We start from the raw sequence: 24,683 nt of genomic DNA, 5'->3' as shown, positions 1-24,683 counted from the left end.
GTGTCCTACCATGGAGGACGGAATAAGGCTGCCTGCCCCAGAAACCTTTTGCAAAGGCTTTGGGAGTACATCCAGGAAAGCTTTATGGAGATGTTCCTGGAGGATTTCCGCTCCAGCCCTAGACACGTTAACAGACTTTTCCAGTAGCTGTACTGGCCGCGAATGCCAGGGCAAATTAATCATTAAACACGCTTGCTTTTAAATCATGTTTTGTATTTACAAAGGTACACTCACCAGAGGTCCCTTCTCTGCCTGACGGGTCTGGGAGGCAGCCTTGGGTGAGTTTGGGGGGTCCTGACTCCACGTCCAGAGTGAGAAACAGTTCCTGGCTGTTGGGGAAACTGGTTTCTCTGCTTCCTTGCTGTGAGCTATCTTCAATCTCTTCATCATAATCTTTCTTGTCCCCAAAACCCGCTTCCGTGTTGCGTTTTACTCCATTGACGGAGTCAAAGCATGGGTGGGGTAGTGGTGGCTGCACCCCCTAGAATGGCATGCAGCTCATCATAGAAGCGGCATGTCTGGGGCTCTGACCTGGAGCTGCCGTTTGCCTCTCTGGTTTTTTGGTAGGCTTGGCTCAGCTCCTTAAGTTTCATGCAGCACTGCTGCGGGTCCCCGTTATAGCCTCTGTCCTTCATGCCCTATGAGATTTTTTTCAAATGTTTGGGCATTTCATCTTTTGGAACGGAGTTCTGAGAGCACGGATTCGTCTCCCCATATAGCGATCAGATCCTGTACCTCCTGTTCGGTCCATGCTGGGGCTCTTTGTGATTCTTGGACTCCATCATGGTCACCTCTGCTGATGAAATCTGCACTCACCTGCAGATCGCCACGCTGGCCAACCAGGAAATGAGATTCAAAAGTTTGCGGGCCTTTTCCTATCTACCTGGCCAGTGCATCTGAGTTGAGAGCACTGTCCAGAGCGGTCACAATGGAGCACTCTGGGGTAGCTCCCGGAGTCCAATACAGTCGAATTGCGACCACACTACCCCAAATTCGACCCGGTAAGGTCGATTTCAGTGCTAATCCCCTCGTCAGGGGAGGAATACTGAAATTGATTTTAACAGCCCTTTAAGTCGAAAATAACGGCTTTGTTGTGTGAATGGGTGCAGGGTTAAATCGATCTAATGCTGCTAAATTCGGCCTAAACTTGTAGTGTAGACCAGGGCTCAATCATTTCTGAAAATAGGGTGTAGGCTCCTAAGGCACTTAAGCACTTCTGAAAATTTTACCCTAGATCTTTATCCCCTGCTGTAAACTACACATTGCTGCATAACCCAAAATTGTGCAGTCGTCAGTAAATGTCTCTCAAGTCCTGCCTAGCAGAGGAAGCAAAAAATGATGCTGATTGTAACTGAAGCATTTGGAGGTTTCTTTCCCATGGAGCTGAATACAGAGAAACTGATTCAGAGTAAGGAATTCATCAGCACAACGAGCTAGTCATAGATAGGGACATCCAGTATGGGGGATTGAAAAATGTCAGCTTAAACATTTGAGTGTGGGAATGTTCTGTTAGACCATGGGTCCCATATGTGGGTCCATATGGTATGGTTGGAGGCAGCTTAGAATAAGAGAGAGCATCATATGCTAGGATATGTAGTCCCTGAGGTCTCTACTTCTGTACTGAAGATGTATGGCTTCAGTTAGTTCTACTTTATGTAAATTTTGAGCCTGAAGGCCTCTCCGGGCAAGCTTTCGAATTAACCTTCAGCTGGGCGAAATTTTGCATGTTACTTTGTGCCAGTCTGAAAAAGTCTGCTCATGGTACTATACGAACAAAAGAACAGCCATACTGGGTCAGACCAAAGGTCATTTAGCCCAGTATCCTGTCTTTCGTCAGTGGCCAATGCCAGGTGCTTCAGAGGGAATGAACAGAACAGGTAATCATCAAATGATCCATCCCCTGTCGCCCATTCCCAGCTTCTGGCAAACAGAGGCTAGGGACACCATCCCTGCCCATCCTAGCTAATAGCCACTGATGGACCTATCCTCCCTGAACTTTCCTAGTTCGTTTTTGAACACTGTTATAGTCTTGGCCTTCACAACATCCTCTGGCTAGGAGTTCCACATGTTTACTGTGTGTTTACTGAAAAAATATTTAGCAAAGGACCAGAGAGTTGCAGTTATCAATTACTGTAGTAATACTGGCTAGCTAAATTATAGGTTTAGAAGTTTGGGCATTTTACAAATAACAGAGGGAAAATGTTTTGTCCTTCTTATAGCAGTGTTTCTCAATCTTTTTGATACCAGGGACCGGCTTGTTGCCTTCCTAAACTGTGTCAGGGAGACCTCAGGGACTGGCGCTGGTCCACAGATCGGTCATTGAGAAACACTGTTCTATAGAACAATCCATCCAAGGATTTCAAAGTGCTTTACAAACAACGAAGCCTCACAACACTTCTATGAGGTGGGGATTGCACATGTTGCGCAGATTGGAAAACAGAAGCACAGAGATTAAGTGAATTGTATAAAGTTAAACAGTGAATAAATGGCAGAACCAGGAATAAAAGTGGAGATACCTGGCTCTCAGTGTAGCCTCTTGGTTACATGCCTTCCTTTTACCAGAGCTTCCCTTGCCTACCTGGTCAGGGAGTAAAAAGTTTATTTGAAAAAACACTGTGGTATGGAAGTGGGTATCTGAACCTACACCATATAAAAGGAAAGCAGTTAAAGTAGAGTAACCTCAGCCAGTGTGAAAATGGTAACACTTCAAGGCCTCATAAACCTTAAGTGTGGCACTTTGGGAGCACTTGGCTCCTGCAATGGAATAAAATCTTACAATAGCATGGCGCCTGACCTAGAGGTTGGGAGAAGTGGTGCTTTATGGGCAGTTAACTTTTATTGCTTTCTTCCAAATCTCGTTTCTGTTGACTTTCCCCATTCTCACCAAACTGGGTGGGTAACTGATAGAAACCTAGAAGCTTCCTTTTAAGGAGCTTAGTTCTCCCTGCTGACATACACACCTCCTTGAGTTGTACCCTACAGTGCTTCTTTTCTCATGCCCATTGTTTTTCTTTTATCAATGTAAGCAGAAGGTTTATGTTGATCTGTCTTGTACTCTGTCAGAGCACCATTAGTGGCATTAACACTAGGTCTTGTAAACATATGAATGGACTGTGTAACTTGATGCTATGCTGGCTTGTAAAGAGATGCTGGGCCCCCAAGTGTGTTTATTTCTAAGAAAAATAACACCTTTCTTAAATAAGTGTTACTATCAGTGAGTGGGCTACCTTCTTGTTGCAGGCTGCTGTGTCGTCTTTCCTGTGAAATTAGCTGTAAATGCTTCTATCCCATGCTCCTCATCTGTTAAAATGATGTGTGTATTGGTACCTGGAACACCTTAGTGTCTCTTCAGTCCACTTGACCAAAGTTCAGAGGGGTAGCCGTGTTAGTCTGGATCTGTAAAAGCAGTAGAGAGTCCTGTGGCACCTTATAGACTAACAGATGTATTGGAGCATGAGCTTTCGTGGGTGAATACCCACTTTGTCGGATATTCACCCACGAAAGCTCATGCTCCAATACGTCTGTTAGTCTATAATATGCCACAGGACTCTTTGCTGCTTGACCAAAGTTGTAAGGCTGCAGCCAAGTAGAAGGAAATCATGGATTTGGATGCTTTGTGTCATTTTGCTAAAGGGATTCTGAGAATAAGTACTTATGAGCAGTACATTGGAGCAGTGCCTTTCTTTTTTGCTTTGTAACTATTTTTTCTATCTTGAATTTGCTAGGGGCTTGATTTATTCTCCATCTTACAAATATTGCTTCAGCTACTAGACATACTACAAAAATTGCTTTCTCAACCCCTCCTTCCCCCAATTGTGTACAAATGGAATTGTTTGGATGTTGGATCCTTTTCATAAAGAGATTACTTCAGTCTTTTTTTTTTAATATATATTTTAAGCAACTTTAGATGGAAAATGCTGGAATTGACAGCTTAGCAGAATGTCAACAATGGTGGTGAAAGCTTCCTCCATGCTGACAAGAGGGAACAACTTTTGGCTTGCAGAGATCATCACTTGCGGGGAGGGGAGAGAGAAGAGAGTTCAGCCTCCATAGTTCGTTCAGTCTTTGGTTACTTTCCTTGGACTACATACAAGGGTGGTAAATGGTACTAGCTACAGTGGTGTATTTGTAAAATGGACTGTAGTTATTGGACTGAGACCATTTCATGTAGGTTACTGAACAGCCATTTACTGGTAGCAGCTTACTTGGCAACCTAAAGGCTCTCTAGGTCATTCTCCATTCTTTGGGTCATCCAGTCTCTTAAAATTGAACGTTCTGCTGATTGGTGAAGCAAGACTTTCTGGCAGAGGTTCTCTTGTTTTTTCACACTGGATCTGTCCAGGATCTCATACCCATTTAGCAATGTGGGGAAGTCAGGGTGGTTGCAACTCCTCATGACCTACCTGTTCATGATCCCCTGCAGGTCACAACCCCCTAGATTGAGAACTCCTGGTACTTTTAACAGTGGTTTTAAATGTATATTTGAGCCTAATTTATGTAGTTAACGTTGGTGATTGTCTAGGCACCAGCATTTAGGTGGGAAAGAGACTTGCAAAGGGTTAAATTGAGAACACTTGAGGTGCTCCTGCTTTCATCCATATATGAATAAGTTCCCTTTCATAGCTTAATTTAGTGGTATCATGGCACATTTTGAAGATTGTGGGTATCTGGGCTTGGGAATAACCATTGTTACTGTGGTTTGTGCTGTTGTTCTACAAGATGTCTGTGTCCTCTTGGTTTAGAACTGTAACCTTGCTAATATTTTGGCATAGTTCTTTTTTTTTTTTTTAATTTATAAAGTGTCCATTTCCACCAAATCTATAAAATAACATAGATTAATACTTAGAATGGCAACAAACTTGAAAAACCTCTTCAAAACATGGAAGAAATGCAGCTCTGCACAGTCACCTTGTGAAAATAATCTTTGCAGGATGCAATAGCAGTGTCCTGGGCTTGATGACCCAGGAGGTCCTTTCCAGTTTGTGTCCTGTGTACCTTTACTCTGGAGATCAGGTAGTAAGGCCAGTATCATAGCAGCTAGTATGAATTTAGGATGCAAGAAGGGTACAGCTCATTTGTGTGGAAAATGGAACTTCCTTGAGGGCCAGACCAAGACTGTGGAATGAACTCCCGAGGAGCCTAAGGACCATCACAAACCTGAGCAGCATCCACTACAAATGCAAGGCACATTTCTTTGAGCTGCCCTCAAAATAAATACAGAGCAGCATGTATATTAAAAACCAAAAACAAAACACAAACAAAGACTGTACACCCTACCAAAACAAGATAGCCCACTCTATTTGCTTCTCCTCTGGGGGAGAGGATGAGTGAACAAATGTCACGTGACAGATGTGTAGTCTCATTGCTTAATGCACTACTGGAAGATACTGAGCTACTATAGCACTGAGCATGGTGCAAGAGCCTATCTAGAATATAATAGGGCTTGGGAGCTTTCCAGCGGATCTTATCCATCGTATGCGATCAACCTTATCTGTGACACTGGAGAACTTCTCACAGTAAGGAACTCTCAAGGGTTTTCTGAGTGAGGCCAGATACCCAGATTCAGTAGAATGTCTATATGCTGAAGCAAGTCAACTGATCAACTCTCTGCAGATGCCTTGTCAAAGGAAGCAAGAACATTTAGTCACAGCCATGGCATAAAACATCAGTTGGTGGCATAAAATATTTGAACTCTGAATGAAGTTTCTGTTGGGTGTCCTCTAGCCTCCTTCCTTCATACACCACTACCTTGATATAACACAACTCGATATAACACAAATTCAGATATAACGTGGTAAAGCAGTGCTCCCAGGGGGCGAGGCTGCGCACTCCGGAGTATCAAAGCAAGTTCAGTATAACGTGGTTTCATCTATAATGCAGTAAGATTTTTTTGGCTCCCGAGGACAGCGTTTTATTGAGGTAGAGGTGTACTTCAATAATAGATGGCTTGTAAAGACAAAGAAAAGAGAAGGCTCATATACGAGAGAGTTTGTGATTTGCCCCAGGACACAGAGGGTGTCGGTGTCAAAGCCAGGAGTAGAACTCAAGTTTTCTTTATTCCCTGGACTATGCTAGTAGACTATGATGTGTATCATTGACTCCCCACCCAATTCTTACTATGTCTTTGTTACCTTCTGATAAAAGCTTTTCAATCACATACACTGTAAGTTAGAAAATTAAAATTATTTTGGATGAAACAGGGAAACGCAACGTATTTCCCTAGTAGAATAACTTTCCAATAATGCTTAGTGACTTACCATGTTGGACAACCTAGAATAGCTAGCCATGTTAATCACTTCTGTTTTATAAAAGCAAACAAGATAGGAAGGAAGTAATGAGCCCTCAAAACATCTGTCTGGAGACTTGCAATCCCTTTCGAAGGTTTTGGGTTTTGCCTTAAAGAAACTCAGTTCTGAAAAATTACAACCAAATGTTGAAACAGTTTCTAGCTCTTCACTGAAAATTAATAATTACATAAATATTAGTTTGTAAAAAGTAAATTCCCTTCACCCTCTTCTCCTGTCCTTTTCCTGGTGTGAAAATATAATTCTACTGGATACTGCAAACATTCTTGCAGCAAAAAAGGGGGTTCAGATTAATTTCTGCTGCAGTCAACAGGAGGTAGAGAGTGTCTGAATAGGTTCTGCATATAACCATTTGTCAGGAGGAGTTGGTTATCAGAGAGGTGAATAATCACCAGTCTAGCATTGCCAGTAAAAATTTACCAGATTAGGAGACATGGAGTGCACCACTTACTAGCATGAAATACCATGCTGGGTTCTGCAGTTGATTTGTATGTAACTTGTGCTGCTCCTATACCTAGGTAGGCTATGTAAAATTTATTTCTCTAGCAATTAATTTCTCTCTTACAAATGATAGTTCTCTAAAACTACTTATCAATTAATAAGTTAACGTGCAGATGTAATGTAAAATCTGTGTTCTGTCTAGAGCCCTGTGAGGATACAAAATTTGTATTTGCATCCGATCCGGAAAAATGGTCTGTGGACGTGGATATAAAGTGGATATCCGCAGATTTGTGGAGCTCTAGTTGGGTCTACTTGTGGTCTTTACAGATTTTGGAAGAGAAGGGCTATTAAATGGACTGCTCTGGTCAAATTTTATCCTTGCTCTGTCTTTGGTTTTCTTTAGGATCTTTTGTAAGACACTTGTAACTTGCTCCTCTCTATGAGTATGTCTACACTGCAGTTAAAAACTTGTGGCTGGCTGTGCCAGCTGGCTCGAACACATGGGGCTCAGGCTAAGGAGCTGTTTAACTGTGGTGTAGGCACTGGGGTTCAGGCTGCAGCATGAGTTCTGGGACCCTCGCATCTTGCAGATTCCTAGAGCCCAGTTTCCAGCCTGAGCCCAAATGTCTACATTGCAGTTAAACAGCCTGTTAGCCCAAACCTATGAGCCTGAGTCAGCTGGCCTGCGCCAGCTGTGGGTTTTTAATTGTAGTATGGACATACCCTTGGCATCTGATTCTTTACTTTTTGTCCTGGTTTCTGGGGACACTAGGAGGATTATTTATTTAATTTTTGTAAAGTATTTTAGAGTTCTAAATATTTACTTTTATAATATTGGTAAATTACCTTTATATATTTCTCCTGCACTTCCAGTTGGGTACAGTGTTCATTTTTGGCTAAATTCGTGAGTAGTTCCTATTTGGTTCCAGAGAGAGAATGTATTTCTGCAGTGAACAAAGTGATTCAGTTTATATATGGTTTGTAAAGCACTTTGGGTTCCCTCTGGGTGAAAGGCCTTGTACAAATGTAACTTAATTGTTGGATAAACTCATCTGCCTCCTGGAATATCCTTTAAATATTCTTAGGTGTCGAGGCCTGTGATTATTGTTCTTTCCCCATAGTAGGGTCAAAAGTATTCTAGGTGATGCTACCCATTGTCTTTCTCTATGATCGCTCTTCCTAATGAGCTAAGGGTTTATTGCTTTTTGTACCATTTGAGTGGCTTTTCCCTTCCAAAGTATAAAACCAAAACAGTCTGAAGAACCTGACTTAAAAATTGCCTCCAGAGTGAGTGATGAGGGTGAGGACTTGGCAACAAGACCCATTTTCTTCTCAGTTGTATTACTAGTATTCAAAACAACACATAGAGTGGTGCTATTGCTCTGGAACCTAATTGAGTCTGCTTGTGAACTTGCATCCTCAACACTTTTAGAAGTAAAATTTTGGATTTATTGCACTTGTATATGGTGCTGAAGAATCCCAAAGAGCTTTACAGATTTTACCTACAGGAATCACTTTGTGCTTTAGTGAAGAGCAGCCACCTGTAGGATGGAATGCAGCAGCTGTTTAGCATTGCACAACTACACAAAACAGTTTAATTTTCTTATCCAAAAGCCTGTTCTGCCAAGACAATGGGATTCCCTAAAAAAACTTTGAGGAAGATCTGATACTTTGCTAAGATATCACTAGAGCTGGCCTTTTTGCATTGTTTGAAAAGTCCCCTTGGCATAGTTAAATAGCACTTGGCCAGAGATGTATACTATCCTTTTTGTTTGTCTTCTGGCTCAGCAAGCTTCATATGCTGCCAGTGCATCTGGAAATGTCTTTCCTATCACTTGCTCTTCCACCTAGATGCACGTGCACACTCCTGCAGGATAATGCTAAACTTGGGGAGATCCTAAAAAGAAGTGCCTTCTGGACACTTCAAGGTGCTGGAAATTCCTGCAGAAACAACTAAGCTCAGGAAATTCACTTTTATTAGGCCAAGGCACTTGAACTATGATCACTGGCAAAGCATGTTTCCTTTTGAGTTGGATGTGGTTCTTTAATATCATTTGATTCCAGGCTTTTAAAACGTAAGTGTGTGTGTCTCTATTACAGAATTGTATCAGTCAGCATATTCATTACCAAATCCCGTTTTTCCTCCAGCACCAACTGTTTGTCTTGGGTAGAAACTGAATCTGGATTGAAACTTTTCATATAGAGTCTCAGTCTAGAATTGATTCGTCTGTGAAATTCTGTATACTTATCTGTTTGAATATCACATTTATTTTTTTTAAAAAGCGCCTCAGTTTAGACCAAAGGCATGCAAATTTTATAACACCTGTGGCTGTATTGAAAACTTGCCAGGATCAAGGACTACAACTAATTTGCAAACATGTACATTTTTATATAAATGAAATGCTAATATTTGCTTGCATTTCTATATCTAGAGCCCTACCAATTTCACGGTCCGTTCTGGTCAATTTCATGGTCACAGGATTTAAAAAATTGTAAATTTAATGATTTCAGCTATTTAAATCTGAAATTTCATGGTGTTGTAATTGAAGGGGTTCTGACACAAAAAGGAGTTGTGGGGAGGGGTCACAAGGTTATTGAGGGAGGGAGGGTTGCGGTACTCCTACCCTTATATCTGCGCTGCTACAGGTGGCGACAGTGATGCCTTCAGAGCAGGGTAGCTGGAGAGCGGCAGCTGCTGGCTGGGAGCCCAGATCTGAAAGGCAGAGCCACCTCAGCAGCAGCACAGAAGTAAGGATGGCATGGTATGGCAATACTGCAATCCCCCTAAAATAACCTTGCGACCCCCCTGTAACTCTCTTTTGGGTCAGGACCCCCCAGTTTGAGAAACGCTGCTCTTCCCCATGAAATCAGTATAGCATAATGTAAAAGCACACAAAAGACCAGATTTCACGGACAGTGACTCATTTTTTGTGGCCACGAATTTGGTAGGGCCCTATCTTTACTCTTCATAGAAGAATAGAAATTGCTTGTTTGGTAGAGTTTACCAATAGCAAAAACCTGCAGCAGATCAGCTTTTCCACATGCTGCAATTACAAGGCAGCTGTATTTTAGGCTCCACTGCTTCAGTTGGCTATTGGGCTGCATTTTGGGTTCCCCGAAATTACAAAAAAAACAAATATATCAGTAAATTATTCTCTGCAGTGGTTAAATCACTTTTGACATTTTGAGGGGAAAAACTGATAAAAATATGAAAAACTGGCTCCTTCATATATTTGCATGGAGTTTTATTCCACTAGCCTACTCACGAATGCATTGAAATGCTTTCCTCTGCATGTTCTCGCTTGTTTTATTTATTTATTGTTCTACAACTTCAGTTCATTTTTTTTTCCGATAACTTTTTCAATTTGAGGTTTCCAGCCTCTGTGGAAACATCCCTCATTCCAGTGAATTTGCCTCCTGATTTAATTTCCAGCTGATTTCTCAGTAGCATTTAGCAGATTGCATATGACAAATGAAAACTGATTATTAGGCATCAGGTCTGTGGAGTTATCAGGGTCTGAAAGTGCATTTCATCCTTTCCTTGCAGGCAAGGTGGTTCTGGGAAGCGTATTTTCGGTCGATGAAAGCTATTGCTCTGGCCACCCTTCAGATTATCAACGACAGGATCTACCCATATGCTGCCATGTCTTATGAAGAATGGAATGATCCCCCAGCTGTTGTAAGTCGAATGTACTTCTGTGGCTTAGTCATAAAATAAGATTTTTTTTCTTTCAGGTCGTTGCTGAGGTATCATAGAATCATAGAATACAAGATCAGAAGGGACCATTATGATCATCTAGTCTGACCTCCTGCAAGATGCAGGCCACATAAGCTGATCCCCCCCCCCCACTCCTTTAGCAAGCGACCCCTGCCCCATGCTTCGGAGGAAGGCGAAAAACCTCCAGGGCCACAGCCAATCTACCCTGGAGGAAAATTCCTTCCCGACCCCAAATATGGCGTTCAGCTGAACCCCGAGCATGCGGGCAAGACTCTCCAGCCATACCCTCTGGAAAAAGGTTAAGAATATCATATCATTGACCCATTGTACTATTTACCAGTGTGGCACTTAATTAACCTATTGACTAAGCCCGGTATCCTATCATACCATCTCCTCCATAAACTTATCTAGCTTAATCTTAAAGTCATGGAGGTCCTTCGCCCCCACTGTTTCCCTCGGTAGGCTGTTCCAGTATTGCACTCCCCTGATAGTTAGAAACCTTCGTCTAATTTCAAGCCTAAATTTCCTGACTGACAATTTATATCCGTTTGTCCTCGTGTCCACATTAGCACTGAGCTGAAATAATTCCTCTCCTTCCCTGGTATTTATCCCTCTGATATATTTAAAGAGTGCAATCATATCTCCTCTTATCCTTCTTTTGGTTAGGGAAAACAAACCGAGCTCCTCAAGTCTCCTTTCATACGACAGGCCTTCCATTCCTCGGATCATTCTAGTGGCCCTTCTTTGTACCTGTTCCAGTTTGAATTCATCCTTCTTAAACATGGGAGACCAAAACTGCACACAATACTCCAGATGAGGTCTCACCAACGCCTTATATAACGGGACTAGCACCTCCTTATCCCTACTAGAAATACCTCGCCTAATGCATCCCAAGACCGCATTAGCTTTTTTAACGGCCACATCACATTGCCTGCTCATAGTCATCCTACGATCAACCAGGACTCCTAGGTCCTTCTCCTCCTCCGTTACTTGCAACTGGTGCGTCCCTAGCTTATAACTAAAATTCTTGTTAGTCATCCCTAAATGCATAACCTTACACTTCTCACTATTGAATTTCATCCTGTTACTAATACTCCAGTTTACAAGGTCATCCAAATCTCCCTGGAGGATATCCCGATCCTTTTCCGAATTGGCAATACCTCCCAACTTGGTGTCGTCCGCAAACTTTATCAGCCCACTCCTACTCTTGGTTCCCAGGTCAGCAATAAATAGATTGAATAAAATCGGACCCAAAACCGAACCTTGAGGAACTCCACTGGTAACCCCCCTCCAACCCGACAGTTCCCCCTTCAATACTACCCTCTGCAGTCTCCCCTTTAACCAGCTCCTTATCCACCTCTGGATTTTCATTTCAATCCCCATCTTTTCCAATTTAACCAGTAATTCCTCATGCGGTACCGTATCAAACGCCTTACTGAAATCCAGATATATTAGATCCACTGCATTTCCCTTGTCTAAAAAATCTGTTACTTTCTCAAAGAAGGAGATCAGGTTGGTTTGGCACGATCTACCTTTCGTAAATCCATGCTGTAAACTATCCCAGTTGCCATCGGCCTCCTGCTCCGTAACCACTCTCTTTTAAAATTTTTTCCATGACTTTGCATACTACAGATGTTAAACTAACAGGCCTGTAGTTACCCGGGTCACTTTTTTTCCCCTTCTTGAATATAGGAACTACATTAGCTAATCTCCAGTCAAACGGTACAATCCCCGAATTTAGAGATTTATTAAAAATCATCGCTAACGGGCTAGCAATATCACTCGCGAATTCCCTTAATATTCTAGGGTGAAGATTATCCGGGCCCCCCGATTTACTTCCGTTAAGCTGTTCAAGTTTGGCTTCCACCTCCGATACCGTAATGTCTACCCCCATATCCTCATTCCCATCGGTCCCTCTATCACTATTCCTTAGCCCTTCATTAGTCTCATTAAAGACCAAGGCAAAATATTCGTTCAGATATTGTGCCATTCCAAGATTATCCCTAATCTCCACTCCGTTCAAAGTTTTAAGCGGTCCCACTTCTTCTTTCTTGGTTTTCTTCCTATTTATATGGCTAAAAAACCTTTTGCTATTGGTTTTAATCCCCTTCGCTAGGTCCATCTCCACCCGTCGCTTTGCCTTTCTCACTGCTTCCCTACACCCTCTGACCTCAATAAGGTAGGTTTCTTTGCTGATCCCTCCCATTTTCCACTCCTGGTACGCTTTCTGTTTTTTCTTAATGACCCCTCTGAGATGCTTGCTCATCCAGCTCGGTCTAAAACTGCTACCTACGAGCCGTTTTCCCTTTCTCGGGATACATGCCTCTGACATCTCCTGCAACTTCAACCTGAAGTAACCCCAGGCGTCATCTGCCTTTAGATCCCTAAATATGTTAGTCCAGTCCACTTCCCTAACTAGTCGCCTTAGTTTAGTAAAGTTAGCCCTTTTGAAATCGTAAACCCTAGTCTCAGATGCAATATTGATTATCCTCTCATTTATTTTGAAACGAATTAGCTCATGATCACTCGAGCCAAGGTTGTCCCCTACAACTATTTCCTCAACAAGGTCCTCGTTACTCACCAAAACCAGATCTAAAATGGCATCCCCCCTCGTCGGTTCAGCAACCACTTGATGAAGGAATTCATCAGCTATCACGTCTAGGAAAAGCTGAGCCCTATTATTATTACTAGCATTTGTTTCCCAATCTATATCCGGGAAGTTAAAATCCCCCATGATCAAGCAGTTCCTATTAGTGTTTACCTCCTTAAAAACATTAAAGAGCTCTCTATCCGTCTCCAGGCTAGATCCCGGCGGTCTATAGCACACCCCAATCACTATCCCGGGTGAGGCTCTAGTAGTTTTCTTCCCCAATGTGACCATTGCCCAGACAGACTCCGTATTATCCATTGCATTGCTAGTTATTTCATTACATTTCACCTCATTATTGATATACAATGCTACTTCCCCACCTTTACCTTTGCATCGGTCTTTCCTAAACAGCATATACCCTTCCATACCTGTACTCCAGTCATGGCTACCGTTCCACCATGTTTCGGTTATTCCTACGATATCCGGTTTCAATTCTCGGACCAAGAGCTCCAGTTCCTCCATTTTATTACCTAAGCTTCTCGCATTGGTGAACAAACATCCTAATTTTTGCTGTTGGGCTCCTCTCACTCTTTTCACCCAACTCGGTAGGGGCACAGTACTACCAGCATGACCTGTAGATCTAGTATCCGTCCCCCCCCTCTTCCTTACACCTGCCTGTCCCCCTCTGGCTATATCTGTTGTTATCTGGTTGTTCTCACTCCCAATGTATAAATTTGGCGTGGAGAGCACCAGGACCTCTCCCAACCATCTCCCCCCAAGATGTATTATGCATCTTGGTAACATTACTATTTAAAGGTTTGTTGTATTTGTAAGTTGCACAAAATGTTTTTGATATTCAGATATATGTGTGTATGTGTATATTTGAGTGTTTTTGTTACATTTTGTGTGAATTTGATACCTTTGACAGTGAATAACTGAAATGATAACGCTGGCAAAAGTCACATGGTATAAATAGATTCTGTGTGAGCTTCTGTCAGAGCTATGTGAGGAATACCTCTCCTATCTCCAGTTTTCTTCTCCCTGCTGTTGTCTTCTCCACGCAGCCCTGTGAATCTACACCCCTGGTATTCTAGTCCTAGAACTAGCTTGTACAGAAACTGATAATCATTCTGAGTGATCTACTTTTGGGACAAACTCATTTCACTGACCCATTAGCATTGCTGAGGGAGAGGCGAGCATGGCACTGACAGATGTCTAGTGTGAAGGTTGAGGTATGAAAGAGGGAAGCAGTTACTCAAGAATGAGGAGATCAGAACACCTTAGTAGAGCAAGAATGCCCTGACACCTAGCCTGAGTTCCATGGTAAAAGAAAAATAGGGATTTGGAAACACTCAGCATTAAGACACCTTTCAGGCTGCTTCTTCCCTGCTTTCCCTCTAGTAGGATACCCACTGACTTAATTGACAGTTCCTTCTGCTGTGGGGAACAGATAAGCCCCTGTTTTTTTGTTTATTTACAGGAAACTGTATTTCTTGGGATCCTGTGGGATGAAAGATCCTAAAGCACTTTACAAGAGATCGGTCACTAAACAAACACAGCAATCTCTAGAGATTGCAACACTGAAACTGGTCAGCAATACACAGCAGCAGTACACAATAGCGTAATACAGGTAGTAAAGAGGAATACTCTATCCATTTGAAATTGCAAAGAAAACTTAAGGAGGCTCTAGTAATTAGCCAAACTGGAATTTGTCCAGCCAAACGCCATACTGAGACTCTTCCATGCCCACAAATGGTCAATTCCTTGGATTCATATTTCAGCTGAAAGAGTCTCAATACATGCATGAATATTTTTCTTGCTTCAGTATGGAAAAAAGTCATAAAAATGTCCTTTTTGAGCTGTGTAAGCTCTGTGTCAGCCAGCTATGCAGAGATCTTTTGTGACCCTCTCTCACAGGATCAGTAAAAGAAAATACAGTTCAGATCAGGAATTGTTCTTTGTATTTAATTGCTCCTGAACAGACCCATGCAGTTCTGTGACGTTAATGACCATGGATTTTGATAAGTATTTATCATTCCAGTATGAGTGCATATAAAAGTATAATTGATTCAATCACTTCTTATTTAACTGGCTAAAGTCTGTAGCTTGTATATTTTGACCTTCCCGCTAATAGTGGAAGCAAATAACTGGAGCCTTCAGTAGCTATGATTTATCCATTGTAAAATTTTTTTGCTTAGAGATATTTTTATCTCTTGGAGGTGAGCTTATTATCATTGCAGTCTTCTAGGCAACCTCCTCCGCAGGGTCCAGCTAATTTATAATTTCAGACACTTTGGGGGGGGTGAGTGCTTATATAGTATCTGCCAGTCAACTTAATAAATCATTAAGTTATTTTTTAAATAATTGCACTATCCAGCTGTCAAAATTCCACAGATGGTCTGTGCTGATCAAAAGGAATAATGTCCCACTTGAGCCATAAGCATGTTTCTTATCTTGGTTTGTGCCTGGATAACATGCATTTATAACGACCCTGTTAATTTCTGATTAGTCCTGGTGGGAAATTATGATTCTGAAGATACATTTATGCATGTAGAGATTTCACACAGTATCTTTTAGGAGAGTGAAAGGTGCCATCAGATCCAGATATGAAAATAGAGTGAGTAATTAAAAGTTAGTTTGAGAATGCTACCAGTTTACAAATGATAGTTGTATTCTGGGCTAAATAAATTTCAAGGCTGAGACATGTACAGCAAATAAACTCTGAAACTTAGGACATCAGAGTTATTGTAGTCTAGGATATAGTTATTAGTCAGTTAACAAGGAGCACTCTCAAGTCACTATAGCATTAGTAGTGAAATACGCACTCAGCTGGGCTCCTGTAAATAAATCCCTCTTCTGTTGTTGGCTTTTGCCCTCAGAATTTGCCATTCACATTCCCACAACAAATATGGCTGACTCATAATCTGACTCCTTCTCCTTCCTCTTTTTGTCACCCTTCCTAATGCTACATTTTATATTGAATGCAGGTCCATCTACACTATGGTTCCATTGTGCAGTGTAGACTGGACACTGGAGTGACAGATTTGGGGAGGGGGTCAGAAGATGAGGCAGCCATGTGTGCGGTGAGCAAAATCAGTGAGAGATTCAGAGAGTGCAGTAGCTTTTTGATACTAAGGGATTTACAGCAGCTCATCAAAGATTTATATGGTCACTATATGGTTATGAACCTAACATTTATTATGCAGATCCCTGTGCACTGGCTAATAATGGCCCTGAATGAATCAGAGAACACAGATTTGCTTACAGGTAGTTATGCAGGAAAGACCTGCTTTTATTGGAGCAAGTGATATGAGTTTGGACAGTTGGAAAAGGGAAACCTTCCTTACTACACCTCTATCCCGATATAACGCTGTCCTCGGGAGCCAAAAAAATCTTACCGTGTTATAGGTGAAACCGCGTTATATTGAACGTGCTTTGATCCGCTGGAGTGTGCACATCTCCTCTCCCCCCAGCACTGCTTTACCACTTTATGTCCGAATTCATGTTATATTGGGTCACGTTATATCGGGGTAGAGGTGTACTTAATGTAGCAGAATAAGAGCCTGCAGTGTATGTAAAGTTCATCACACAAAGGAGGAACTAGTGAGAATTCTTATCTGTGCTTCTAGCGGTCCTACTTCATTTGTGTAGTGTTTTTATCTGTAGACATTAAATGTGATTCATGTTCCACATCGTAACCTGACTCTCTTAGAGTCACTGCAAACATCAGAAATAAGTGTTCAGTAACGTGCCTTACCATGTTACAAATTTATGTCACTGGACAAATACTGTCCGGTTCAGAGAGAGAAAATAGAAGAGTAAGTAATTTTTTCCAGTTTAACAGTCCATGTAACTTGTTCAATTCCTGTAACTCCGCCGCATGTAAAATTATTCTCTGACTTGGAGGTTACCTTGATTTGAGTCACCTTTTCATTTCAGTCCCTTGTTTCCCAAGATTTGATGTAACGCTGCAGGACTTAAACATTAATTTGAATTAGTTCTGAATTAATATTTTTTTAAAAAATGGAATGATAACCTGTAAAAGTGCTACACACAGGAGTTTGCCAGGGATCTGAATGTTTTCTTAGACAGGTTTCTAACAACCTCATCTCTGAAGAGGAATCTGCTGCTTTCACAATGCTGTGTCCACTAATTGGCAACAACATGTTGGGACTGTTGCAAAATGCAGACTAATTTTCTAAGCTTTTTCATTTTAGAGGGAGGGATAGCTCAGTGGTTTGAGCATTGGCCTGCTAAACCCAGGGTTGTGAGTTCAATCCTTGAGGGGGCCACTTAGGGATCTGGGGCAAAAATCAGTACTTGGTCCTGCTAGTGAAGGCAGGGGGCTGGACTCGATGACCTTTCGGGGTCCCTTCCAGTTCTATGAGAGGGGTATATATCCATATTTTTATTTTTTAATTTTTTTTGTAAGGTTTACCTTGACCACACCATCACCTTGAACTGTGGGGGTAGGGGCATATTTTCAATCTTGGAAATATTCAGGTGGTTACATACTCCTTTGAACAGAATTTCAATGATTCTGGTATTTGAGCTGTTGGCTATTGTCTTTGACGATGAGGATGGAAATGGTGTTTATACACTGAAGTTCATAGTGAGGAGGTTCACAGCTAGGTCTGTGTGTAGCTCACCTTTATTTCCATTTCCTTCATTGAACCCTTCACATGCTGAGTGTTGCTGCCACAATTCTTGTGCAACAGCAGCACTTGAGTGTTCTTTGAGCATAAGGGAATGTAAGTTACATGAGACAGGAATGAATATGTAATGCAATGCATCACATGTTGAGTGTGTTATACATTAAGGAAGTGATCAAAGCAATTTCACCTATTCAAATTGGTTGGCTGATTGAAAGTTTTTAGCCCTTTTTAAAAATAAAGGTTTCCACGTGAAGTGGAGCAACATCTGTGTTAATAGATCTTTCCATTGGGGCTGAGAGAGAAGGGAAAAATAGTAACAAATACCAAAACATTTGTTTTGTTTTATATATTATGATACAATAGTGTGTGTGTGTGTGTGTGTGTGTGTGTGTATACGCACAAACACACACCCCTAGATGTTTCCTTCTTTTATTAAATTAATATAGTGCTAGTGAAAGGTGCTAAATTGACAGCTCTGGAACCATCCAGCCCTTGGCACCTTTGCTGAGAATACGGAAATGTGCCAGTTATTGCCATTTGTTTACTGATGCAGCCATTATTCATTATAAACTGGACTGAGATTACTGACTTCACATAAATCACTAACCATCTATCAGGTGGTAGTCATGATTTTTGGTCTCTACCAAACTGGATTAGAACAAATAACCTTGAGTCGAAAGACTACTATCAGTCTCCCTCGATTAGATGCTTTCTAATTATCTAATACAGAAATAAATTAGTCATTGCAACTCTAGATTTTGGAGACTATTTAAAGCCTCTCTCTCTATGTGTCCCTGTACCTTCCCAACATATGCAGATGATTGAGAATGACAATAATGTTGTTTGTTTCCCAGTTTTTCTTTCGCTGGCGTTAGTGGAATTCTTTTAGGCCTGCTTATAGCACAGACCTATAAAAGGCTTGGCCCCATTGTTGTGTCTGCCTTAGAGTTTTGAACTTGAATGTTATAAACTGTAGTTTAATAGTTTCTCATTTAATAATTGTTGAGAGAATCGCTATGTGCCAAGAAATAAATGCACTTCTCTAGCAGACCTCCATTCTCCTGTTGAGTGACTGCCAGACAATGTTTTTTCAATAAGGCAGAAAAGAGAATCTCCACCCTATTTAAACTAAAGTAATAGTAAGATTAATGTAATGCAAAAAAATGACTTTTTCTCTGAGTAACAGTAGCATAATTGCTATTCACTTAGCAAAACCTAAGTCAGATGTTCATTTAGAGAATGGATTGTGTGTTTCAGCCAACTGGCAACTAATTGAGCCTTTTAAAACACTTAAAACAATTTCTGAGCTGTTTGGCTGGCATTTTACATCTCACTGTTCCTGTGAATAAGATAGATCCTGAGGGTTGCCAATCAAAAACATCATCTAAATTTAAACAATAAGTGTTAAACAGATGATTCCACGGTATTGTATTTTCTGCTTGTGCCCCAATAACACTCTTCACCTTCAAAACATGGAACAAACATTTATCTGTGTATAAGATGAAATCTTCGAGCAGTCTTATTGACTGACACGTGGTATAACTCACTCAAGTTTTCATTGCCACATTTTTCTGAAATTATTAGATTTCATAACATCCAATCTACTTCCAGGTACCTTAAATTTTACTTGTGAGATTCATTGGATCAGTTGGGTGGGATTTTGTCTTATTTGCCATGTTGGATTTCTTGCCATGTCTTGATAGAAGGTGTAGTTACTAATACACTTCTGCAGTGTTTGTATTATGATAGGTCATGTGTACCAAATATGTGATTATTCAGACTTAAAAATATATTTTCTTGCTGAAACAAAATTTGACAGTCAATTTCTCCTTGCTTTACCTGCCAAGAGTAGAGTTCAGGATTCTCTGCTTATATGGTAAAAGATGACATAATACTTATCTAATGTAGTCTGGCTGGTACCTAATGTAGAGAAAGTTTAACTTCATCTGCTTGTGATATCCTCTGTGGCATGAGAAACAGACTCCTGGACTTGGTTCTTGGCATGCAGTGGAGGTTCAGATGTTTCACTTTAATGTCAGTTGTAATTTTAAGTCCACACGCAATCTGTCTGTGACTAATACTGTTAGGTTTTTTAGAGAGCTTTTTGCTTCATCTTTAATCTGGGAGAGACTGAAGAGAGTAGTACATACACAAATGTATATGTAGGGGTTGTGTGTGTTATTCTCATGGCAGTTGTTTCACGTAGGCTGGCCTGAAGAAACTGTAGGATTTTTGCCTGCCATCTTATTCTGAAATGACTTTATTGTCTGCCCCTTTCCCTTTAATAACCCTACTTATTTCACCAGTTGGTCTCTTGCTTGCCTTGTGGCCTGGAAAGTAGGAGGCTTGGTATTCATTAATGGCTCAATAAAAATGTATAGTAGTAGAATTTAGTCAGCTTCTTTTTATCCCAAGCTTCACCTTCATAATGCACTCAACCTTTTCTGTCCCTAGGGGTGGGGCCTTGCAGCCCTACAATTGACTTCAAGTTTTGTTTTCCCAATTTAGAGTATGTTGCACTGTCTGCATTGTCAGGAGACTGCACTGTTTTATTTAAAAAAAAACATTAATCCCATTCCTGGACCCCCATTTAGCGGTGTTCAGATGCTACGGTGATGAACACCAATAGAACATGAATACCTTGATAGATGGAGAGATCCTAAAGATCCCAGTCTTGATGACATTTGTAAATATGCACTCTGTTCTAAACAGCGCTCACCGTCCCCCTTCCTCAAATCCCCTCCACTGGCACATTATTAATGGATAGAAGGAAAAATAATTAAAACTGAAATAAATACTTCACAGAATGCAGAGAGAGGAGTTGAGTGAGATAACATCTTTTATTGGATCAACTTCTGTTGGTGAGAGAGACAAGCTTTCAAGCGACACAGACCTGAAGAAGCACTCTGAGTAACTTGAAAGCTTGTTTCTTTCACCAACAGAAGTTGGTCCAATAACAGATATTATCACAGAATGTAGTCAGACTATAGAATTCACAGTTGTAGGAGGCGAGAGAAAGTAAAGTAGATTTAGCTAGACTTTAAAAAGGTACTGCATAATTTTGTATTTGTAGTTATGAGCTAAAAATCCAGTTTTTGAATCCTCTGAATCCACAATATAATCACTTTGATTGACTCTGGAGAAGTGGAGAGGGTTAACTCCTCTGGTTTTGCCCTTTGACCACTTGAGGATGGGAAGCATGATGAAATACTTTCTCAAAGTATTCAGAGGAAACACATCATGCATAATTGGAACAAAATAGAATAAATCAAGGCTCTTTTGGTCTGCTAATTCATAATTGAAACCACATTGAGGTTAAGATTGATATTTAAAACAATCCAGCCAAAAAACCTCTCCATGCAGAGGTAGCGGATAAGTACATCTCTGCTTTGCTGGGTACATGGAAGAACTGTTTAGTTACTGTACCATTCAGCGCCTCATACTCCTCAGTCCTTGCCTCTTGGCTTTTTAATGACAGTGGGTTGTCCTTGTTCAAATTGAATATGGTTTTACTAAAAAATGTGGTTAACAACAAGTATTAAGTCTGATGGTTGTTGAAAATAAAATATATAGGGAGGAAAAAGCCACCGTTCTTGTTCATGAGAGCAAGGGAATCTATGTGCTATATTGTTGCCAGTTTTTCCTACTAAATGGTACCTTGGAATTGTTAACCCTTCTGCTAGGATATGGGCCTTCTTCCACACAGCCTCAAGTTTCTAGAGCCCACTCCCTGGCCCTGTCTGTCATGCCTCCACCTTCTCTCCCTTCAAGTCTTTCCTTAATATGCACCTCTTCCCATTGTCTCTTTACCACCTGACAAAGTAATGTTACTCAACAAACATAAACAATTTTTTTCAAAAAAACCATGGAACTCATAAAATGTGTGTTTAGCTTCACTGCTTGCTTATTGCCTTTAATTTCTCCTTCCTTTGTTTATACTTCGATTGTAAGCTTTTTTGGGGAGGAGGCATTGTATTAGCTGTGTGTAGCATGTTATTGGTGCTATACAGATGTTATAATGTTTACAGTAATTAGCCAGTTATAGAATAATTGGATGTGATTTTTCAGATGTCTAATATCCCACTCCTGGATCTTAGCAAGATTGATTTTGTTATACCTAACACACCTTTGCTCCCTCACACATGAAAGATTGGTATCAAGTGCAGTCTTTAGATATCTATAATGGCGGGGTTTCCCTTGTTCCATTGCCCCCATTGCTTTAACTGCTCTTAAAATAAAATCATGTTGCATTCAGTAAGGAAGAGCAGAATAATATTCTGGCGTGTTCCTGTAACAAGGGGAGAATGCCTTACTAGCAAATAACAAAAAAAAAAATAAACAAAAAAACTTTCTTGTAGCAATCAAGAATTCCTTGAATCCTTTATCACAGACCCATCCCTTTAAAGAATTCTCACACCTCACCAACTTCAGGCCCTTCTCCCCAGCCGTCTCTCACATTGTGGGTTCCAGTTCTTGGGCTTTCCATGTTGTCTGTGGAGAGGCTTGCCAAACAACTGAGACAGATGAACAGAGTGATGTGAGATCCCGGTTAGGAAGCTGCCATTTGCAACCTGATACTGCTTGCCCATAACAGTGATTTACAATAAACAAACTGTCAATCTTGGGTTAATGACCATGGCTCCTGTAATGAATATTAGCATGGGAGGGATGAAGGGGGAAAGGATTGCCGTATCCATAGCTCAGTGTCAACACATTGTCATGGAAAGTGATAAATGATCTCTCCACCGCTACCTCTTGTTCTTCTTTCTGACAGTGAAAGTTCAGATGGGTACCCATCATGAGGGTTGTTAATGATGGAGCGAAAACAAATGTTCCCTCACCATGTTGACTTCTCCAGCTGCCAGTGGTTGGGAGTAGTCATCTTGATGCCATGATGCCATAACAGAGATTTAATTAGGTTTCTGTTGAGTTAATTGCCTGCATTGTTTGCCTTTCCCCAGCAGAAGTCTGGAAGACTCAAGTAAATTATGGAGGTTTGAATTTGCCCAATTTCCTGCAGAAAGTGGGGTCAAGAGGTCTCAGTCTGTAGACACACACTTTAGGCAGGCAGCAGGGGGTTGGCTTTTAATGGCACTTCAGAGATGCCTAAATGCCCTTTTGAAATGTTTCTCTCAAACAAGGGGCCTTGGTTTTCTTTCCCCATTAGGTTCTAAGGAGCAGAGTACAAGCTTTTCCTTTACTTGGACACCGCTTACCAGGGGCATAAAATGAAATAAACATGCTTCTTCTGAGAGGTTACCTTTCTTTCCCTAAGAAGATCTTGTAGTGAGGAAGTTTTGTACTTTGGACAGAGAGTAGGATCATTTGGAATTGACATCATGTCACGTTTAAAACCTTTGATTGTTGCTTATGCTAATGCTCTTTTGGCAGGGGTTGTCTTTATATAATTTGTGAAATACCTAGCAAAGTTTTGGATTTTTTTTTTTAAGTAGCATCAGAAAATGATGGTCGGAGTAATCCTTGCAAATTATATTATTTACTATTTCTATTATTACTATAGTGTCTAAGAGCCTGAAGTCAAGGACCAGGGCCTTATTGTGCTGGGTGCTAACACATTCTATTAAGATATACTGCAGCCAGAAAGGAACTTGTACAATAGAGGCAACTTCGTATGGGAGCTCTTAATTTGGATGGTGGGTGTCATCATTAAATAATAAAAAGGACATTGTCTGTAAGATAACTTCACCAGTTACTACTTCTTGCTGGGCAGAAATGTAGGATTTTCATGGCACTGTATTGAATATGCAGCAAAACCCCTGCTGCAAGTATTAATACAGTCCTTGTGAAGGATGCACAAAAAAGAGTCTCACCATTAAAAGGATCATTTGGAGGAGGTGGAAAATTGGGGAAAACGTATATTCAGGATCTTTGAGAGAAAAAATGCAGTTTTTGAAGTTGCTTATTAAAGGTCTAATGAGGCAGACGGTGCTCTATTCAAGTTTAGATTGTGATTCACCCTAGACATTCTTGGGACTGCTCCGTAATCAGAGAGTTCTACCCCTGCTCTTCAGGTCCCAATAAATATTAAAGAAAATAAGCCTAAAAACTGGCATTTGAGAAAATGCGAGCATCTGAAATCTGAGAGTTGTTCCTGCACATGTCAACTGCTAGTGTCAGACCAGTAGACATGCAGACTATTTTAGTAGTGTAAGTTGCATCAGGTAAAGGTGGATAAGGCAGCCACCTTTGAAGTGTGAGGAAACAGAACCCACAGACTCTTTTAAGGAAATGGTGAGGCTCCATTCCTCCTCCCAGCAAATATGAGCTGATAACTTTGGGTATGTAAAGTTTATGTTCCTCCGAATACTAGCAGAATTATAGTACAGTAACTCCTCGCTTAAAGTCGTCCCGGTTAACGTTGTTTCGTTGCTGATCAGTTTGGGAACATCCTCGTTTAAAGTTGTGCAATGCTCCCTTCTGATGTCGTTTGGCAGGTGCCTGCTTTGTCCACTGCTTGCAGGAAGAGCAGCCCATTGCATCTAGCTGGTGGGGGCTTGGAACCAGGGTGGACCAGCAGCCCCCCATCAGCTCCCCACTCCCATAAGTTCCCTGGGCATCAGCCACCCAGCAGGCTATCAATTGCCTAGTAGTTCATCTGTCCAGCCCCCCACTGCCATGTGCTGCTCCTGCACTCTGCCTTGGAGCTGCTACCAGGAGCCTCCTGCTTGATGTGTGGGGGTGGGGGGGCGAAAGGGGGGCTAATGTCAGGGTGTCCCCCTTCCTCCCTGCTCCTGCACCCCACTTACCCTATCTCCATGGTGGGGGGAACGACAGGACAGGGCTCAGGATGGAGGGAGCTTCTTGGGAGCAGTTGCTGTCTCAATTTGATGATCTACTTAACAAGACAGTTTACTTAGAATGGGGTCAGCATACTTAAAGGGTCAATGCGCATCTGTCTCTCACACAGGGTGTGTGTCTCTGTCTCTGTCTGCCATGCTGTCTCCCTTCCCTCC

The 24,683-nt window shown here is 41.3% G+C and overlaps 1 protein-coding gene across 4 annotated transcripts in view; it reads left to right on the top strand.

The window, feature by feature from the left end:
* EXT2 (exostosin glycosyltransferase 2) overlaps positions 1-24,683 on the top strand; it is a 109,658-nt gene that overhangs the window by 41,797 nt on the left and 43,178 nt on the right. For all 4 annotated transcript variants that reach the window (XM_045015051.1, XM_045015053.1, XM_045015054.1 and 1 more), the window contains one exon: positions 10,294-10,425. In XM_045015051.1, coding sequence (XP_044870986.1) covers positions 10,294-10,425 — 132 coding nt within the window. The remainder of the gene's footprint in view (positions 1-10,293; positions 10,426-24,683) is intronic.

The sequence above is a fragment of the Mauremys mutica genome, chromosome 4 (genome assembly GCF_020497125.1).
Source record: "Mauremys mutica isolate MM-2020 ecotype Southern chromosome 4, ASM2049712v1, whole genome shotgun sequence".
In the NCBI taxonomy this organism is placed as follows: domain Eukaryota; kingdom Metazoa; phylum Chordata; order Testudines; family Geoemydidae; genus Mauremys; species Mauremys mutica.
The sequence above is the reverse complement of the archived record's forward strand: the minus strand, read 5'-3'. Positions and strand labels throughout refer to the sequence as shown.